At 37.0% G+C, this 20932-nt stretch overlaps 1 protein-coding gene across 19 annotated transcripts in view; it reads left to right on the forward strand.

The window, feature by feature from the left end:
• The window catches only part of PAM (peptidylglycine alpha-amidating monooxygenase), a 157935-nt gene that overhangs the window by 25412 nt on the left and 111591 nt on the right, over positions 1 to 20932 (forward strand). For all 19 annotated transcript variants that reach the window (XM_047089912.1, XM_047089920.1, XM_047089897.1 and 16 more), the window contains exons 3-4: positions 6719 to 6776; positions 17919 to 18006. In XM_047089912.1, the coding sequence (XP_046945868.1) occupies positions 6719 to 6776; positions 17919 to 18006 (146 nt within the window). The remainder of the gene's footprint in view (positions 1 to 6718; positions 6777 to 17918; positions 18007 to 20932) is intronic.

Here is a 20932-nt window from a genome sequence, read left to right on the forward strand (position 1 = left end):
TTGCAAAGGGCCACAGAAATAAACATGTCCAGGTAAAACTGGGTCATGTTGTCTATTTGTAAACCTGTTTGTGTTATTACACTGAGTAGTCTCCTTAAGAGAGGTTGTCTGCAGGGATTTTTCAAGCTCAAACAATATAAAGACAGAGAGGGGGGTGCCTGGGTGGTTCAATTGGTTAAGTGTCCAACTTTGGCTCAGGTCATGAATCGCGGTTCATAAGTTTGAGGCCCACGTTGGGCTCTGTGCTGACAGCTCAGAGCCTGGAACCTGCTTCAGAGTCTGTCTCTGTCTCTCTCTTCTCTCCGCCCTTCCCCTTCTCTCTCTCTCTCTCTCTCTCTCTCTCTCTCTCTCACACACACACACACACACACACTGTCTCTCTCTCTCAAATATAAATTATATATATATATATATATATATATATATATATATATGAGGCTATATCAGTGAGGATATTATCTAATCAAGATCAAATGATAGTGTTCAACACTAGAATCTGAATAGTACCTCTGGTTTCCCAAAACAAAAATTACTGGTTTTATGTGAACAGATGGTTTTGTTTGTCCCATATTAATTTAAATAAGCAGTTGATTTTGTTAACTACTCATTCCTTAGAAACCACTGCATCTCTATCTCACAAATGACTAAATTAAAATAAAGAACACTTTTTAAATAATGGAAGGAAGGTGTTACTAAACCCTATTGTCTATGGGAGAACTCTCGTTTTAAAATGGCTTGATTTAATAGAATATAATAGGAGTTCTTTAATAATAAGTACTTTTTTTTAATTTCTAGTGCATTTCTTTTGTTGGAAAAATGTGCTTTTCTTGGATAGTTCCCAGTAGCAGCAGTAAAGAAGCATCAGCAATATCATATCCCTCTTGGTTCAGATTTGGCTGATGTGCCATAACAGAGAGCACTGGGAAACACAGCTATGTAGATTCACATTATTTCTCCCTTTTTGTACATCTGAGCCTTATGTTAGCAGTTTGAATCCACAGTATTTTACAGACAGTCCCCTGGCACCAAGCTCAGATCCAATGTTTTTCCCACAGAGAGAAAAAGAGGATTCATGATGATGATATATGGAAAATGGTGAAAGGTTGTATTGGTAGTTTGGGTTGAATTATGGAAGCATCCTTTCTGGGACAGTGTGTTCAAATGAAGAAGCTATTATAATGGGCAGTAAGGTGCTATTTGTGTGTCTACAGAACGTGTTGGAGAGAAGCATTGATCTGAGTTATGTATATGCTTTCAAATAGCTTTACTTTACAGAAACAAAATAATGGCAAAATTAAATTGCTGTGGCTGTAGACTAGTTCCTTACGGTTTGTCAACAGGCTTTCATGAAATACTCTCAGGTGCTATTGAAAATTTAGGAGACTTGGACTAAAACTTCCTGTTAAATGTCATGTGTCTTTGATTTCTTTATTTCTCCCCTTAATCAAAGAAACAACTAAAGTTGTGTCTAAGAATTGAAATTTTCTTTTCAAATATTAGAGAGGTTTGAAAAACAACCTTTTAATAGCTGTCTTCCTATATTGGAAAGAGAAGTGCTTTAATGAGCTGGGTTCAAATTCCATTTCATCAGTTTCAAGAATTTTGTTTTATCACAAACATGTTACTTATCTGTTTGAGCTTCAGTTTTCCACCTTTAAAACAGTGTCTGCTTAAACACCACCTGGCAGTGTTATTGGCAGTGTTATCATGGCAAATAACTGATGGAAAGCTCCTAGAATAAAGTAGAAGGCTCAGTAAATGTTTTCCCTTTTACAAGGTATCATACACCAAGTGCTGATTGAATGTTTAAGTCATTTGAATTTTTTTTTTGTATTGTTGGTTGACAGAGAGTATGAGATTACATTGATCTGATGAACATATTATTAAATCGTGTTCTTGATGGTCATCCTGCAAAAAAGAAAAACATAACTGGTTACTTGTTCATATCAGTGATATAATGATTTTATTACTTTGAGAAATGTGTTGTCCCAGTTTTCTTAATACTGTTGTCTTCAGAGGCTTTGATTTTTTAAAAAAGTTTCTCTATCACAAGGTTGGTAGCAATTAACTATGTAATTACATGTTATTATAGCCTTAAATTTTTATATTGACTGTTGCTTACAGCATGGAATTTAAATTTAAGTAACTATCCCTTCTTGGTGACCTGCTATAGATATTAACCTGTATTGAGGAAACAGTATTTTGTAATCACCAAAATAATTTTTCTTTCCCTGTGCTATAATGAGTTCATAATAGTTTGGCAAAGGCCGCTGTCCAATCCATTATTCAGCAAATTACCTGTCTTGCCAAAAAAAAAAAAAAAAAAAAAAAAGCTACTCATTTACTTATGAAGAGTCTTACATTTAATTTTAAATACAGGATTTAGTCTCATAGTTCGAGAAAAAGAGGTATGAAGATTCAAAGACTCTCCAGAATCACAATTTAACTAGATTAAAATGGCAAGAAACTAGATTAATGACAAGAAAGTAGCAGGAAAGATAGATAGTTATCTCTAATCGTCTTAAAGGCATAAACTTGAGGACTTTTAATCCTTATTCTGACACTAACTACCTGAGTAGCCTTAGGTAGATCAATAACCTTTCTGTGAATCAGTTTCCATTTCTGTAAAAATGATGCAGTGCCTGTTAGACCTACTCACAGCATAATTGTGAGAAGAAAACAAAGTAGCACAAAAAGAGTGCTTACTCAGACTCAGCCAGCCTAAGGGGGACAGAACTTGGCCCTGAGTCATCTTTAAGATATGGCTTCTCCAATTAGACCCTGTAAATGATCGTTAGATCATATGATCCCATATGATCATACCCTTACATAGATCTTGAGCTCTCAAACTAAATTCTAGGAACCAAACTATGTTACCAGAATGTTACAGAACAAATCACTGACACCTTTTACACTTGCAGAGAAAAGAATAAGTTACTTTTTGTTATTCTCTGTTCCATCGAACTGTGGTCTTCAGAGCTTTTAGCTGAAGGCTAATTATTGATTTGATACATACTATTTTTTCATGTGCTCATTTTTAGAAAAAAAAAAGTTTTACCTTCTTTTCTTCTAACAGAATTATTTTTATCTTGAAAAATGGGATATAAGTAAAAGACTAAATCAGAGTATGATGGGGCATGGTACACCATTGATCAAAGTATAAAACAGACTTTGCTCTCCCAAAACAATTTTGCCAAATTGTGCAGAGGCTCTCCCTCATCTCGTCCTCATTTTTTTTTTAAACTGGTTTCCACAGAAAAGGAAAGAAACCATTGAAATTTGAATACATTCTCACTATCGGAGAAGGTATAAGCCAAGAAATAAAAATTGGTAAGAGGAAGACATTCCCAAGTTATTCTGTCCTTTTAAATTGTGCAGCTGCTGATGAGAATAAGAATTACAACATGGATCCAATCAATTCTGAGTATGATAGTAATTTCCTTTGTTCCGTCTATGGAACCATTATTGTGCTTCGTTTATTTTTAATCAAAAGAACCAACTTTTTACACTTGATATATGTATTTATTCCTATAACTTACTATTCCAAAAACAACTTGCGATGGTTTATAATAAAATGAAAGGTAAAATAAAACCGAAAACTGTTAAATCCAAATATAAAAGAAGTTTTGTTTGGTTTACATTTAATTGCAACCTTTGATCCTTTATTATTACAAATATATGCTTAGCTACTCTAAATTGACTTTTGTTTTTATGTTTGCTTGTAAGTCATTAATTGTTCATATTGCTTTGAATGATCTGTAATGCATTAGTCGGACTGCCTGTGTTCAGATGCCAGCTCCTGCACTTGTTAGGGTCAAAGGTATATCAGGTGGACACTAGTTGAAGTGGTAAGGACAGATTTTCTTCAAAATTAACCATTGTAATAGTGAAGGAGGTCCAGTGTGGACTGAACTCAATTTTGCCAAAACAAAGAACAGAAGACCTTTGAAGCCTTGAAGGGTACTAAGGGAAAAGCCCTGAGGGGTGTTAGAGAGGTTGGTCCATGTGACTAGTGCTTCTGGGTTTGTTCATTGGCACCTATCCAGAAGAAAAACAAGCTTCTTCTATCTTCATGACAGGAAGCAGTGATATAACTTAGAGCAAGGCATCCACTGGCTGACAACCAGAGCAGAATTGTCTCATTGAATGTCAGAAGACAGGTCTGGGTTATAGAAGATTTATATCTCAAAGAGGCAGAGCAAAGATTTATAATTGCCAACTTTCTAAAGCAAAGGGGGGGTACTACTCAAGAGCCTATCAGCCTACTGTCAGGTTTTGGCTAGAGCAAACAGTAAAGTTACTTAACCTCAGTTTGCCTCAGTTTCCTCATCTGTAAAATGGAGAATAATAGTATCATATCATAGAGATGTGTTTTGAGGATTAAAGAAGTTAATACATGTAAAGTGCTTAGAGCAGTGCTGTGAATAAATGTTAGTGATTATTCTCACTGTCTTTAAATGGAGTTCATAATAGTATCTATCTACCATATTTGATTGTTAGTTATTAAATTATATAATACAAGTAAAACATGAAGAGCTGCTATGCCTGACACATAAAAAGCATTCTATAACTGTTGGCTTAGAAATAGTAATAGTTGCCGCAGCTCTGTAGTAGCCACTAAATATCTTCTAGTCCTGAATTATTTCTAGATCAGGACGACCAAATCCTGAATTGCTTCTAGATCAGGACGACCAAATAGCAAAGAATCTTAAACTTCCTGTGTTTTATGTTAGAATGGAGTAGGTACGTTTTGTAATGGTAATAATTCAGAGATTGGAAAAATATTTATGAGCAGTATTGTGTGTGATTCTAAGATCTTTAAGCATCATTTTGCCATTGTATTTCTCGAGTTTTAGATATGCAGGCCACATGTCCATCATTTATGTCACTTAACCTCCTTACTGTTCAACCTTCAATATTTCCCAGCATATTTTCTTCTTAGGAAAGTAAAGGTGAATCTAAATAATTGTAAATCCATTAAAGAAACAAAAGAGTTCGGGGTGCCTGGGTGGGTCAGTTGGTTAAGCGGCTGACTTCGGCTCAGGTCTTGATCTCACAGTTCGTGGGTTCGAGCCCCGTGTCAGGCTCTGTGCTGACAGCTTGGAGCCTAGAGCCTGCTTTGGATTCTGTGTTTCCCTCTGTCTCTGCTCCTCCTCTGCTCTCACTCTATCTCTCTCTCTCTCAAAAAATGAATAAATATTAAAAAGAATTTTTTTAAACAGAAGAGTTTGCTTAATTGAGAAAAAAAATGGCATTTATAGGAGTAGTAATGGGGGTGCCTGGGTGGCTCAGTCGGTTGGACATCTGACAACTTCGGCTGAGGTCATGATCTCACAGCTGGTGAGTTCGAGCCCTGTGTCGGGCTTTGTGCTGACAGCTCAGATCCTGGAGCCTGCTTTGGATTCTGTGTCTCCCTCTCTCTCTCTGCCCCTCCCTGACTTGTGCTCTTTCTCTCTCTCAAAAATAGACATTAAAAGTTTTTTAAAATAGTAATAAAGACTGAACCATATTTATCAAATTTTTCAAAAGTTGAGATGTTGATTTGCTGTATATTTGAACTTCTTTGTTTCCCATCCAATACAGAATTTTAAGAAGAGGTACAGATTTCACAGTTTTTCAACGCTAACTAGTAGGTTCAGAGATACCCAAATGATCTCTATCCATGTTTATGGAATCTCTTGATCCCAGCACTCTATAGTAATAATCCATGAAGTATGAATTACTAAATGCAGTATTTGTGTTGGGTATATTACCAACTATGGTGCATAGGTCTTCCACTAATGAAGTGGAATGCATAGATGAAAAGAGAATCCCATTCTCCTTAAATTACAGTTTTCATCACTAAAAATTCTTGGTGTTAATACATTTGATAGTGGAAAAATGGCCATTTAGGTAAGAGACTGGTTGCTGGAAAAGAAAGAATAACTTGAGTTAATGTTGATTTCTTCAATGTACTACATAAAAATATTAAAGTAAGGGAGAACCAAATATAATATTACCTTTTAAGACCAACTTTTTTTCATTGTACTTCTCTAATTAATATTTGGGGCAGTTGTAAAGTGATTCAAGAAATTGAATAATTATGCATATAGTGAAGATGGTCAACACCAACTAACCTACCATTTTATTTTTTTTTTTTTTTTTTTTTTTTTTATTTTTTTTTAAAATTTTTTTTTCAACGTTTATTTATTTTTGGGACAGAGAGAGACAGAGCATGAACGGGTGAGGGGCAGAGAGAGAGGGAGACACAGAACCGGAAACAGGCTCCAGGCTCCGAGCCATCAGCCCAGAGCCTGACGCGGGGCTCGAACTCACGGACCGTGAGATCGTGACCTGGCTGAAGTCGGACGCTTAACCGACTGCGCCACCCAGGCGCCCCTAACCTACCATTTTAAAGTCAAGTGCATAAAGTATTTCACTCTTTTTATAGAAGTATCTAAAATGTTGCCTTTTAACTGTGACAGAACTAGAAATATCAGTCATAATAATTGGTGTTATAAATAGGATTTGAGGTCAATTAGGAAAGAGTCTTAGAAAAATGTTTGGAGTACCTAAGTTCTAGACTTGGCCCTTCTATTAACTTGGTCACACCCATTCAGCAGGCAGCTTCACCTCACTAGTTCTTTTTCAGTCATAGAGCCCATGCTTTTACTTGTTATTTTTCCTTCTTTACTAGCTGCAGATTAATTCAGATTTTGTATCTTTCTTTCTCTACCAGTCTGATACGTACTTCTGCATGTCAATGCGCTTGCCGGTGGATGAGGAAGCCTTCGTGAGTAAGTATTAATTGGATGGTGTGCCAGGGTGGGCGGTCGAAGGGAGGGCAGCTATTTGAAATCAGTGAAAGGTTCTCTTTGATGGTTATGAGCATATTAATCTTTTACTGTCAGTTTCTAAAATGCACTTATCATGCCTAATGCAGAAACAAACTAGAGAGAGCCACTCAGAGACAAGGTTGCAAACTGTATCTGGAGAGATTCATGAGTAATAGTAGTTAAGGAGTTGCATGCAGATGTCAATGGTCGCCAATACCGTGTGGTCCCATTTGTATAGTATTGGCTTTCTGTCTGTGGCTGGATGCTTAATTCCGCTCCACTCAACAGACTGTTTATTTACCTGCTGGTTCATGCTATAAATCGACTGTACTTAGAATCAACATTGGGGAATTTAAGATTTTACCTGTCAAATAGTAGATGGATAGAAAGGAAGGAAGGAGAAATTGAGAGAAGGAAAGAAGCGAAGGAGGTAGAGATAGGGAAAGGCAGGAACATTGGTCCTGTTATTTCTATTGTAGAATAAGAGGACTCATAAATGGCAGGTCCTTCCCCAGCTGAGCTTTTAAGTCAGATAAGAAAAGTGACAAAATACGATCTGTTTCCATCTAGGTTGTTTTCATTGAAATATCCTCATGACAGACTTTTAACTGTTTGGGAGGAGGTGTGATTGACAAATTATTCATGGATTTGTTTCTGTCTCCCACTGCTTCACTTTTCTGGTTTGAGATGTTAATTTTGGAGAGAAAGTAATGGTAATGAGAGTTGTGCTTTGGTCCCATGAAACTAATCTTCAAGTAGGCTGTCTGAAACGGCCATTATGTGAATTATAAAATGTGTACTGTTGCCTCGGGGCCATCTGAGGATAAATTTTCATGAGATGTTCCCACAGGAATATACATTACAGACCTGAAAAGCCAGAGCAATGTGCATTTTTTTCCACACACTTTGGTGGCAATTCCAACAGAAAATACAACTTAGAATAGCACTCTACAAATTTGTTCCCAGAGTTAATTCTTAAGAATGAAAGGCCTTAAGGGGCGCCTGGGTGGCGCAGTCGGTTAAGCGTCCGACTTCAGCCAGGTCACGATCTCGCGGTCCGTGAGTTCGAGCCCCGCGTCGGGCTCTGGGCTGATGGCTCAGAGCCTGGAGCCTGTTTCCGATTCTGTGTCTCCCTCTCTCTCTGCCCCTCCCCCGTTCATGCTCTGTCTCTCTCTGTCCCAAAAATAAATAAACGTTGAAAAAAAATTTTTTTAAATAATAAAAAAAAAAAAAGAATGAAAGGCCTTAGGAAGTTGAGCATTGCCTGTGTGTCCTCACTTTGTATAATAATCGAATATTACCAAGAAAAAAGGTAGAAACGACAATGCTCCCAGATCCTCAACTTTAACTTTCAAGACAGAGAAAATAATTGTAGTGCCTTGTGTAATAGTAAATGTGATTTAGGTTACAAATTCATCATTGAAATATCAACAGTAAAGGTTTTTTCAATATCATATCCACATTTTTGGCAGCCTAGGAGAAAATAATATTTACTCACTAAAAGGCATTTTTACATGATCTTTTCTTCTTTATGATTTTATATTTTCTTTCCAAGCTCCAAGAAAGCTTGATTCCTCTTGTTTCACATTTGCATAGAAGAGAAGGCCATCTCCATGCCTGTATGCATATGAAAGTCATGTTTCACAGCAACATTACAGAATGTCTCACATTAAGAGGTTATTGACTTGTTTCTGGAGGTTGGTGGTAGTATATGATTTCAGAGCTGGTGACTCTAAGGACTATAAATATATATCCTGGAATGCGTTATTGCTCTCCTAATAGAAATGTGTTTACTTTCACATAAATTAAAATCGAGAAGTACAAGTGAATATATTCAGTCAAGGAAAATATTCATGGGAAACTCATAAAGGACTATATTAGAACTAGGGTACCAAATGGTTTTGCATTTTCTTAGGCACCTCCCTTCTAAGATTAAACTGTTCCCAGTTTGAAGGTCCTTAAAGGATCTTGTAAGATTAATAATTATTTTCAATATATTTTTTTCTTTGTGGCTGGGAGGATTGCATGAATACTAAAGATTTTGTCACTTGTTCAAAACAGGGTTGTTTCATCTTCAGTGTGAGTCCTTTAATGTACTAGCTCCAGGCGATTTGTGGTTACTACTATTTGCATAATCCAGCAACCACAGATGTTTAGGTGTAAGCAAATTAGAACTGGAAAGTTGAAAACCAAACAGTCATTCATATAAGGGAATAAGTAAGGGGAAGGTTGCATGTATTGTCTCATTAATTCTTAGGGCAAACCTGAAGGTAGCCCCACTTTATAATTAGAGAAACAAAGGAACATCTCTGTCTTTGATTTAATCAAACAGGAGGGCAATAGTTTGTATAGGATCCTTGTTCATAGAATCAGCTCATTACCACCCATCATTTACCAGGGGCCTACGAGACACTAATATACTTACAGCTAAGCATATTTAAGCCATTTTATAGAGAGGAAATGGAGGGTCAGAGAGGTCAAGGAACGTGAGCAAGATTTTTACTAGCTGTGTGTTCCCCTGTCATAAGAGATTTGGATGTGAGGATAGTGAATCGGGGAAGAAATGAAAGAAGTTATCAAATGGATAGATAGAGCTGAAATACAGCAATCGCACATCTCTGTCTTACATCAAATACAATTCTTTCATTTCCTTACCTTTCAGTCTCTACTAGGAACACTCTGGTCGGTTTTGTCAAAAACAAAAATAAACCTCAAACCATCCCACAAAGCGAAACCCAGGATACACAAAGGTGAAAGATTTGCAGTAGGAAAAGTGGATATATAGGTTGTATGTTGGGAGGGTGATCATGCATAGCTTTTCCCTATTCCCAGAGTGAAAGTTCTGCTAGTGGTAAACAAGGTTTTGCCATGATTGAAATATGTGGGTTCTCCCAAATTCTAGGTCTCAGGATGCCTTATCATAAGATTAGATATGGTTGAAAATGAAGACTTGTAAAGCATTTACTACTTTATTTTTTTCTTAAGACATTTATCAATTTTATATTTTCTGCTTTCATTATCTGTGCCTTTTCAATTTTTGAAGGCCAGCAGGATATGTGCTACTGGATATGGTGGGGACTCAATATTGCTTGCTCAATACATGGTTGAATACTAAAAAAAGTGTTGTGCTTGGCTATTTTTGAGACAATGTATCATCTAGTAGACACTTTATCTTTTTGCCTTAAATTTTACTCTTATTTGAATATAAGGGAATAATTCTTTTTTTAAGAAAAGCCACTTGTTCATACATTCAGCAGACTTTAAAAATTCTGTTGTGTGCTAGTTATTGGGCAAGGCAATGGGGATGTGAGGTATGACACCAATTCAAAGAAATTATAGCCTGGCAGAATTCTAAAGACAAGAATATAAATATTATAACATCTGAAAAGAACTTTCTCCTTTGGCTTTTCAAATTTCTAAAGAAGATCACAAAAGGCAGAGTACAATTGAGATTGCTTATTAGGACTAAAACAAACTGTCTTCATGGTGTTAAAAGCCAGAATTGCATTTGAATAATTCATAATTTTGGCTTTCTGCTTGTGTGACTAGTTATGTAACTCATTTTAGACAAACATATTTCTTAATTCTGAGAAGATACCATCACAATTGTCATAGAATTTATATGTGCATATGCCCAGCATTTTTATGTATAAGCATGCACAACATCTTTGATGTATTTATATGTCTCCATTGAATTAGTAAATGTGAATTAAAGTAGTTGTTTGGGGAAATACTCTAATGAAGATAAATATAATTTTTATACTTTGAACAGAATCATAGCTTTCCCTAGAGCACTGCTTTTGTTTATTGTTTTAATAAGAAATCACAGATTGGAATGGGTGAAGGTATGATAAAATCTGCATTTGACCACTGAACTGTGATGCTGTCTAAAAGGTGTTTTACAGACACTCTGAGGAATTGACTCTGACAGCAGCCCACTCAGCCAAGAAATTTGACTGTCATCTTCATCCACTTGCTTTCCCTCACATGGATGGCCAGTAAATAAATGTGTCTTTTCCTTAGTGAATGATGGCGGGTCCCTATCTATCAAATTGCACTATACAAATGAGGTAGAAGCCATTGAATTTAGAAATAGATGAAATTAATCTAATGATTCATTGCTTTTCCTTTCCTTGGGCTTCTCTCTTGAATGTAGAACAATGTCTTCTGCAGAATAGCACCATGAGACTTAAATATTTCTGAATGTGACCTTTCTTAAACAAAGCACATGTTCAAGTGATGTTGAGTTACCTCAAAAAATAGAGGAGCAGTCTAATTTTGATCATGTTTATGGGTCATTACATAAGGTCATTACAAGACTATAAAGACCAAGGTCGGGTAGGATACAGTGCTCAGATAATCACATTTTATGGCATGGCAGCAGTAAATAGAAGGTGTGTGTGTGTACATACATGTGAGTCTCCATCCCCATGAAGTCACTCTGTCACCTTTCTGCTTCTGATTAGTTGCCTGGATAACTTTTCTTTTCCCTCTTCTAGGATTTTCTCCAACATGAAAACTGTAGTCTGTGTCTTCACGTGACCATTGGGTATCTTCCCGCAATCACCCTCAGAAGCTTTTCTAGCATCATAGTGAAAGTTACTTGGAGAGCTAGCGCAAATAAGATATGCTACACCTATAGGTCTCTGATGCGCAGATAAAACCTGATTTGCTTGGTCATAAACAAAAAAGAAAAGATGTTGCTGCCTGCCTCGTCTCAGAGTATTTCTAGGATGTCTTCTATTGTTTGGTCACCCAAATACCACATTTCCAACATGACAACCCCTGATAATGCCCAGGGTTCTTTCAAATAATAAAACAAAGGGAGATGGAGGAGTAGGAACCATCTCATCATATTTTGTAAAGCTGAGAGTTAGGATGTCTTCTGTTACATACATCTAGAGATCACCAGAAACTAACTGACACGTTGACTGTGCTGCTTTATTGCATTAATGTCAAAATGCCACCCCCTCCCCCCCGCCGCCTCTGCCGACACTCCCAGGAAAATGGCCAATCCAGAAAGCCCAGGTCTGAATCGTATTCGATGTGTGAATGCCCTTCATTACTGAAGGGTACATGACATTTTGACAGTCATTCTGAAGTAGCCATTTCTGCTATTTCAGTAGGGACAACTGTAGGCGCCAACTCTAAAAAGATGAACGTGAACTATTCTAGTCAGAGAAAACATCATGTGAGAGACAGACAGGATTTTATCTGCATCTGGGAAGATGGTCTATTTGGATCTGTAGAGGGGAGGAGAATATTCCAGTGGCCAACAGTATGATCAGTGAAGGAGCACACTGGGCACAATGTGAGCCTCACCACCTGCTGGCTGCAGGGTTGTACACAAGCTACTCAGCCTGTCTCTCCTCAAGGCTCATCTGTTTGAGGGGGAAAGACCAGACATAGGGTCATTGTGAGCAATAAGCGAGCCTGGCAGGGGGTGGCCCTCAGTAAATGCTAGTGGTTGTGGGTGGTTATTAGGTGCAGAGGGCTGTCCGAGGGGAGTGCAGGGTGAGTGTAGGGAGCTGTCATGTTGGAAACGTCGCGGACCAGGAGACTGGTCAGAAGGGGCTATGGAGTTTGTTCCATAGGAAGTTAATAGGGGACTACTAGAGGGATGGCGTTACAAATATAGGAATTAATGAAGTTTATACTATTTTAGCTTGCACAGCCTGGCTGATAAAGTCTATTTACTGATTATTCAGTTGGTTCTGACATATACCAAAAAAGTTCCATTTTAAAAGGTATATCATCCAGAAATCTAAATCTTTTTTGTGCTTAAATTATTTTATTCAGAGGCAAGGATTATTTCATTTTAAATTCATGTTCAATTTAAAGGCTTGCTCAGGTGTCTTATTTCTTGCTTAATTTGGCAGCAGCAGCTTAACGTCCTCATAAACCACATTAGGGATTCTTTCTGAAGTGCACATCATTGTCCATGCTAGTGAGGGTTAACAACAATTTATCTATTAAACATTCTGATTAAAAACGTTGAAGCAAAAGGTCTTTATTTTGGTATAGAATTGCTTTACAGTTTTGGAGGAAGCTGGTGGAAGATAATATGTGATTGCTGTGGGTTTTTAACATGCTGCTAAATGGTTTGTACTGTTATGAGCTCTACATTTATCTGAACCTTTCTGACCTAGCTGCAAGATTATGAACATTAAGGGTGATCATATCCTACACTTTCATGATAGTTTACAGCCTTATCTTCAGTTGCAATGGATTTTGATATATAATCTTTATTTTTTGGGAAACAAAGAAATGTTTATGGAAGGGATATTAAGATTTGGGGCCTGTCATTTTTTAAAAATTTTAACAGCTCTTTGACATTATTATGTCTTAAACCTTACATGTCTCTAGTCTCCATACTGAATATGACTGGAAACACTAACAGTAGTAGAAGACTGACACTACACAGACATGACTGTAATCACCAGAGGCTCCATTTGTGTGCCTGCTTCAGACCTCAGCCTTAAAATGACTTCAGGTGATATAGCTGAAGCTGTACGATGTACTGCAGAGTTCCAGTGATCTCTTTTAACACACTGATTTTGAGAGATCAGCTAATTATTTCCAGAAAAATTTTCTTTATAAATTTATTTTAAAAGAAACTTTGTTCTTACTGTTTGCTCTGTGCCTTTAAGAGAGTAACACAGGCCACGTTAACTAAGATGAGTTAACCAAACTCTAAGCATGCTTATATAATACATATATTCAGGCACTAAAAATGTCAACTGGGGTCAGAATCACCTGTGAATCACCTGTGAAACTTTTCAAATGTACACATGCCTGGAATGACCTCTGAGATTAAAATGAGATATTGATGGGGGAAGGGGTAGGACTGACCCAGGATTAACTCTGAGCATCTCTACTTTTAATGAACTGCATAGCATAATTCTAATGCACACTATTAGATAAAAAGTATCATTGACAAAAATTGTTTAATAACACGTAAAAATATCCACAGCATAGGAAAGAAACCATTTACTATGTATAATATGATTCCACTGGGAGGAAAAAGGAAACAAAGAGAACAATAATGATCTCTAATGATATATATGGGCAATAATTCCAGAATGCCTGAATTCTGAAGATCCAAACTTGCATTTAAAAGTCAGTTCTTTTTTATTTGATAGGTTAATTATTGGTGGTCTATAGTATTCCTCTATGGCATATCTTTAGCTGAGAGGGGTGTACCTCTTATATTCAGTGGTAATTTAGGGTTGATTGTGCATGGATATCTCCTAAGTCTCTAGTTCCTATACTTGGCTATGTGGGTTCTTCAAAATCTTTCCATGTCCCACGTCTGGCAGATACATCAACATTTGATATGCAGACCTGGATATCCACTTGGAAAGGAAAAACGGAGAGAAAGCCAAGTGCTAAATGAAATTCCATCCTAGGTCACATTCTTAGAGAATTTTATGGTCCTGATTTGTGTCTGATGTGCGCTAAAAGAAGCCATAAATTTCAAACAACCTCATGCAGTTAGAACAAATTTTGCTTAGAACGCCAGAAAATAGACCTCACTGTCTCTGCTAAGTATGTCGCCCACACGCATCCTTTCAAGTCTTTCATTGCAGATGACATTAACCTTTGAGAAGTCCTCCACCCTGTGCACTTTCAGAGCCATTGCATTTCCTTTAATTAATGTGCGTGAGTTACTATTTCTGGAGTCTTAGTCCTTCAGAAATATTTGATTCCCAGGACTTGCTCACACTTGCTTGCCTGTAAACTGCTCTCTGATCTTATACATCAGGCAGTCTGAACTAACACCCATTGAGACTGAAGTCCCATTTCCACTTAAGTAACTGTCATCTTATTATTGAGTTAGAAGAGTCGGTGGCACTTTTTAATCTTATGGAATATTCCCTTGCATTCTCACAAGGCTGTGCTTCTGCCTGTTTGTGGCCATCCCAAGGCTGCTTTTGTTTATTCTGCCTGTTAGTTGTCGTAATTATCCTCTGGCTCCCTTCCCCTTGGATCCTGGACTTCTTTGGCGTATGATGGGAGAGAGAGAAAGAAGGGAGAACTTCTTTTAAGATGTGATTTGAAAATATTTTCCCATATTCTTTTTGTGTAGTGTTGAAATCTCCAGCATGGTCATATGTGTATCTTGTGCCCAACAGACCTCATTCTTATTCACTAGGGGTGGGATCTTGTTTTGCAAAGCTAGGAATAATAAGTAGGAATGGAGCAAACCCACGTAATGAACCTGTCAGCATAATCTTTTCCCAGTTGACCCCCCACCATTGGCAGCAGGCCCTTCAAAGAAATTGTCCAAGGCCTGCTTTATTTTATGGCACCTACTGTTTGTTTTAGATTTACATTTTGATATGACATTCCTTTTGCTGGCAGTACTTTTCATTTCAACTTGCAATGAATTGTACTTTGAACTATAATCATATAAATACTTTGATATTATACTCTTTCTTTAGGATGTGAAAAAGATGGTTATATACAACTCTATACCAGTAATTTACTTAGCATTCAAATGAGATCTTGAGTTTCTGGAAGAATGCATGAGTCACGAGAGTAAGTTTCTATGAGAGGGAACTCTGAGGAATGTTCTGTTAACTACCTCTTAAAGATATTGATTTGTTTCTAATTATAGAAACTAAAATTAAACACTAATCTGGTAAGCTTTCAATGTGGAGCAAATAAGTGGTTCTTAAAGCAGTATGTCAGAAGGAGAAGAAAATCAGAAAAGGGACAGAGAAGTTATACTTTGAATAATTTTTGCCCTTTACAAAGGACAATTAGTCCTCTGCATAAGCAGAGGCTCAGGCGAAACATTTGACTTTCCTTCCTAATGAAAAGCCAAAGAGATGGTATATCTTCATGATCTGTTTTTGTCTCAACAGGTCTCCTCTCCATCCTTCCCTAAATGTTTTTGCTTAATAATTCATTTTATAAATTTAATGATGGCCCACTTTTTTTTTCAAACATAATATTTGCCTCGTTTCCCAGCAGTACACACAGTGATTTAATATTTAAAACAAAAAACAAAAACTGTTGGGGTCTCCTACACAGATCCTGACAGCTCAGAGCTTTCCCGAAAATTCTGTCCTGAGCCTTTTGTTCACCCTCATGGCTTGAGGGTTCAATTTTTGAGTGGTTCCCAAGTATGTAATTCTCTGACTTCTTTCTTGAGCAAGAGTCCAATCTTCTACTGGGTATTTCCACCTGGATTTTTAGATGACACTTCAAATTCGTGTTGCTTTGCACCCAACAGCTTAATTCTTCATAAAATGCATTTGGCCATGTTGGTTTATTATCAAAATTCCTAGAATGATTCAAACTTTGGAAATCTAATATAATCCACCCATAGTAAAAGAAGTTAAGGGGGATGAGAACCATATGATCATCTACATAGGTTCTGAAAAAACAGAGGAGTTATCTTCTTGTTTGTCAAACCCCTTGTGTATTGACAGAGGGATATTGAAAAAGAGAGAGAGAGTAGAAGGTGGATACAGTCAGATCAAAAAGTTAGATGTCCATAGAGTGAGATAAGCCATTTCATAAAAATGAATATAAGATAACAATTACATCACATACCAAAATAAATTTTAAGTGAATAAAAAACAAAGGCCAGGTACTCCCACCTCAGAGCTTTTTTCAAATTCTCTTCTGCCAGGGATAATACCCTGGGAGGATTCTGAAAGAAAGGAAGGATATCCTGTACTTGAGAGTGAGTCTATGGAGATAGAATCCCTCTTATTCCTTCTCTTTCTCTTGGTAACAAATGTAGACTTGTTAACAGTAGGATTTTCTATGATTTATGAACTGTTGTAACTTCCAATTGATTCTTTCCTTCTAAAGTATCTTCTTCAACCTCCTAGGCTTATTGTATTCTTTGGTGGTAGAAAACAAAGCCTTAAGTTCTGGCAAGTCCATTTTCCAGCCATTTGTTAGGTTCTTAAATGGTGGTATTAATATCTCATGATGGGATTTTTGGACTTCAAATTCTTCTTTTCAATGCAGTAAGTGAAAGACTTTTTATTTCCCCTGAAAGTTGTGAGTCAAATGGCTCATAGTAGGTGTTAACTTTTCTGACCAACCACGCTTTCCAAGTCATGACACTATACTTTGATGTAGAACATATTTTATTTTGTAAATACATCTGTACTCACATATTTTAACAATAAATGATGTTTTATTTTATCAGACAAGAAAAGACAAAATATGCAGTTTTGCATACACCCGCGATTCAAGATCATTTTAGATTGTTTAGCATGTTTCTATGTAAAGGTGACTGGTAAACTGTGTTGGTAGAGCAGCAGTTTGAATGCAGACAAAAGTAGCTGAGCCAAACCCAAACCAGAAAAGGCAGCTCATGCTGAATATTGACCATGCACAATAGTATAATTTATCTTCAATTTTTTCTTTGTTTTATCTCCAAACTCATTTTTGTTTACTTTAATGTCTTTCAACCACTATTATTCGGAGAAAAATAAAGAAGTGACATTTAATAAGTTTCAGTATCCTTTTAACAAGCACACAGTGCTCCTCTAGGACAGTGATTTTTCTCTCTTCTGTACTTTCATAAAGACACATTTTCCAATTTTATTTTATTTTCTAGTAAACTGTTTCTTCATATCACATCCCAGTGACTACTGTTGGTTTAAGATGGTGATAAATTTGCTTTAAGAATCCTTCCGCTCATGTTGTGACCACTCATTGTGGTTTCTGTTTCACTGCGGTGTTGTGCAGTATTTTATAGTACTCAGCACTCTACTGAAATCTGGAAGGGAATCTGTTGTGAACACGTAGCCTGGAGCTTTCATTTTGTACCCGCATACTGTTCTCAGCACTTTAAAAAGGGTCTTCCTTTAAAAAGTATGTGGGTGTATGTATAGCTGCAGCCTATACATTATTGCTTTTCTCTTTTCGTTCTATAATAGTTGACCACTGTCCTGCAAAATTAAATTGTCAAATCATGCTCATCTTAAGGAATAAGATAGTTTATACAATCAGGAGCAACATAATATCATTGTTATACAGCTATTGGAATGGTTGAGTGATGGGGTCTCTTGGAACATTTGTGCACAGACGTGTAACTTGTATTCACATTCATGTGTCATTTTCTTTTAACAGTTGACTTTAAACCTCGTGCCAGCATGGATACTGTCCATCATATGTTACTTTTTGGATGCAATATGCCTTCTTCCACCGGAAGTTACTGGTAAGGGATAATGGGCTCATAGTCAAAAGGGGTGTAGAAAATGTGTATGTTTTATAAATACAAATTGCATCTATATATGTATTTTACAACTGATTAATAAATAGGTAGAATGCTTACTTTTCAGAAAAGAACATTGTTCTTTTGCATCACGTGGTTATCATGGTCTGATTATCAGTTATTTAGTCTGCTGTGGAGCACATCCATCAGTCTTAGACACTGACTTAATAAATGTATGTCTGTTGTCGTAGATAGTGTATCAAGGTACAGACAGCTTATTTAAAAAAGACAGACAATTTAGATAATGGATGTTCTGATGTTTACTTTTTTTAAGATCTTGCTTTAATCCAAGGAGCACCATGGCTCTGTTCTTTGAGCACTCTTTTATCCTAGACACTGTGCTAGGTAATCTGTATACACCATTTCATTTTCTCCTAAAGTTTTTGTAGAGCAGTTACTATTGTCCCCACTTTACAAACAAGGAGCCTGAAGAGAATCAGTATCATGTTTAAGGTAACACAGCTGGTTGGTGTCAGACCAGGATAGAACCCTAGGTTGTCTGGTTCCAAATCCAGCATTTCACCACGTTGCCTCCCATTTATTCGAGCAACTGTTGCAGTTTTAGAATTTATTTTAATCACTATATAGAGTCTTAATATCATGTTATGAATGATCAGTAAACATCTATTAAATGCCTCTTGTATCCTAGAACTATAGCAGATGCTGTGGAATAGAATACATAGATATATTTTTAACCCCCAGAAGCTTACAGCTTAATTTATGGCTTGAGATCTGTCCTTCCCTTTTGTTCTTTGGAGTTCATGAAGATTGGTGAGCTTTGAAAATAGCCATGCATTTAAGCCTCATATTTTGCACCGATAGCCAGAATCACTGTTATGTATTTCACAGTCCAGAATGACTAGTGTGTCTTTCTTTGCATTGAAAAAGTATCTGTTTTGTGTTCCTGTCCGTGCATAATCATGTAGACTGATAGACCCTTCTCTGTGCATCCTAATATTCATCAGGCTGATGCAAGGCACACAGCAACTGTATTCTAGTCGTTCTTATAACAAACGACTGTAATATGTATTTGGAACTGTTAAAAGCACAGGGCAATTAGTGGAAATCTCCAGGGACCAAGTACCATCAAAGCATTTGATAATAGGCTTAAGTTATTTGATGAAAGGAGCATATCACATAGGAATCCTGCTCACATGACTGGGTTTACATAAAAATGGAGCCAGCAAATCACAGTTAACACTCTTTGATAGCAGCAATCCAGTTTTTGCTCTTCGATAAATTTTTGTAAATAAAATTCTGGGATTAAAAGATTATTCTGGGGGCGACTGGGTGGCTCAGTCGGTTAAGGATCCGACTTCGGCTCAGGTCATGATCTCGCGGTCCTGTGAGTTGGAGTCCCGCATCGGGCTCTGTGCTGACAGCTCAGAGCCTGGAGCCTGCTTCCGATTCTGTGTCTCCCTCTCTCTCTGACCCTCCCCCATTCATGCTCTGTCCCTCTCTGTCTCAAAAATAAGTAAACGTTAAAAAAAAAAATTTTTAAGATTATTCTGTGACAGCTTTTTCTGAATCTTATACAATAAATCACATCCTTTGATTTTACGTTTTAAAAATATTTCTTGTGAAATTGGAAAAATTTAGTTTGAATTGGAATTAGTGAAAATGGCAGGAAGGAATATAAGCTTTTAAAACCTGCTGTAACTTTACCTTGGTAGAAGAGAATGAGGGAAAAAACAAAACGTCACTAAATGTTGTTATGCTTTTAATTGAGAAAGATTATATACAATGAACTAAGCCTGGTTTACTGTTCTCGTATCAAGGGAATATCAGAACAAACATTATTTAGGCCCTGTAGAAGTATTTATTAATATTCTTAAATATACTGATTTGAAATTAAGTCTAGTAAAATATGTATTTTTTTTTTCCAAAAGACTTCCAAGTTGGGGAAAGACCGAATTCGAAGAAAAATGTAAATGAGGGGCGCCTGGGTGGCTCAGTCGGTTGGGCGTCCGACTTCGGCTCAGGTCATGATCTCACGGCCTGTGAGTTCGAGCCCCGCGTCGGGCTCTGGGCTGACGGCTCAGAGCCTGGAGCCTGCTTCCGATTCTGTGTCTCCCTCTCTCTGCCCCTCCCCCGTTCATGCTCTGTCTATGTCTCAAAAATAAATAAAAACATTTAAAAAAAAAAAATGTAAATGAAAGTGAAAATGGCAATTTTGAGTAAAGTAATCGCTAGATGTATTATTTTGCTAAAATTACTACTTAAAAGGCAACATAGTACAGCGAAAGAGTAGTGAACTAACTAGCTGGATTCCCTGGGTAAATTACTTATTTCATGTGGACTGGTCTAAGTTTCTTCATTTCAGCAAGGGACTACCACTGGATCATTTCTAGAACTCCTCTATGCTCTGTAATTCCATAATTCTATGAATATAAATTGCATGCAGATGCTGAGTCAGATTGGAAAGTCATCATTATAAGGCGTTGGAGATATGTGCACTGGTTGACTCACCTCAAGCAGGCCTCCCACTGCATTACTGCTGAGTAATTAGAACTCTGAATGGCATTATACCTATATCATTTTAAGGGGATTTTAGTAATCTACCCTGCAGCCCACATTCCCGCTTAGTCTATAGGTTTGTTACGATTGACTTTATAACCATACAAGAAGGACAGTAATTGATGGTGGTATTTATCTTCTTTGAGCCAAGCGCAAGTGTTCATCTAACATTTAAAGTAGGATCTTTTTAATCTATATATCTAGGATCTGTTCGATAATGTAAACCAAGAGGTATGCATTAAGGAAAACTCTTCCAGTGACTCTGGCTTCCACAATCCAGTCTTATTCTCCATATAAAGATGGTATAGACTTTTTATCCCCCAATATTTGGCAAGATCCTTGCTTCTTTAAA

Source organism: Lynx rufus, unplaced genomic scaffold (assembly GCF_022079265.1).
Source record: "Lynx rufus isolate CCGP_SWC_20201006 ecotype Redwood Valley unplaced genomic scaffold, mLynRuf1.p SCAF_1, whole genome shotgun sequence".
In the NCBI taxonomy this organism is placed as follows: Eukaryota; Metazoa; Chordata; class Mammalia; order Carnivora; family Felidae; genus Lynx; species Lynx rufus.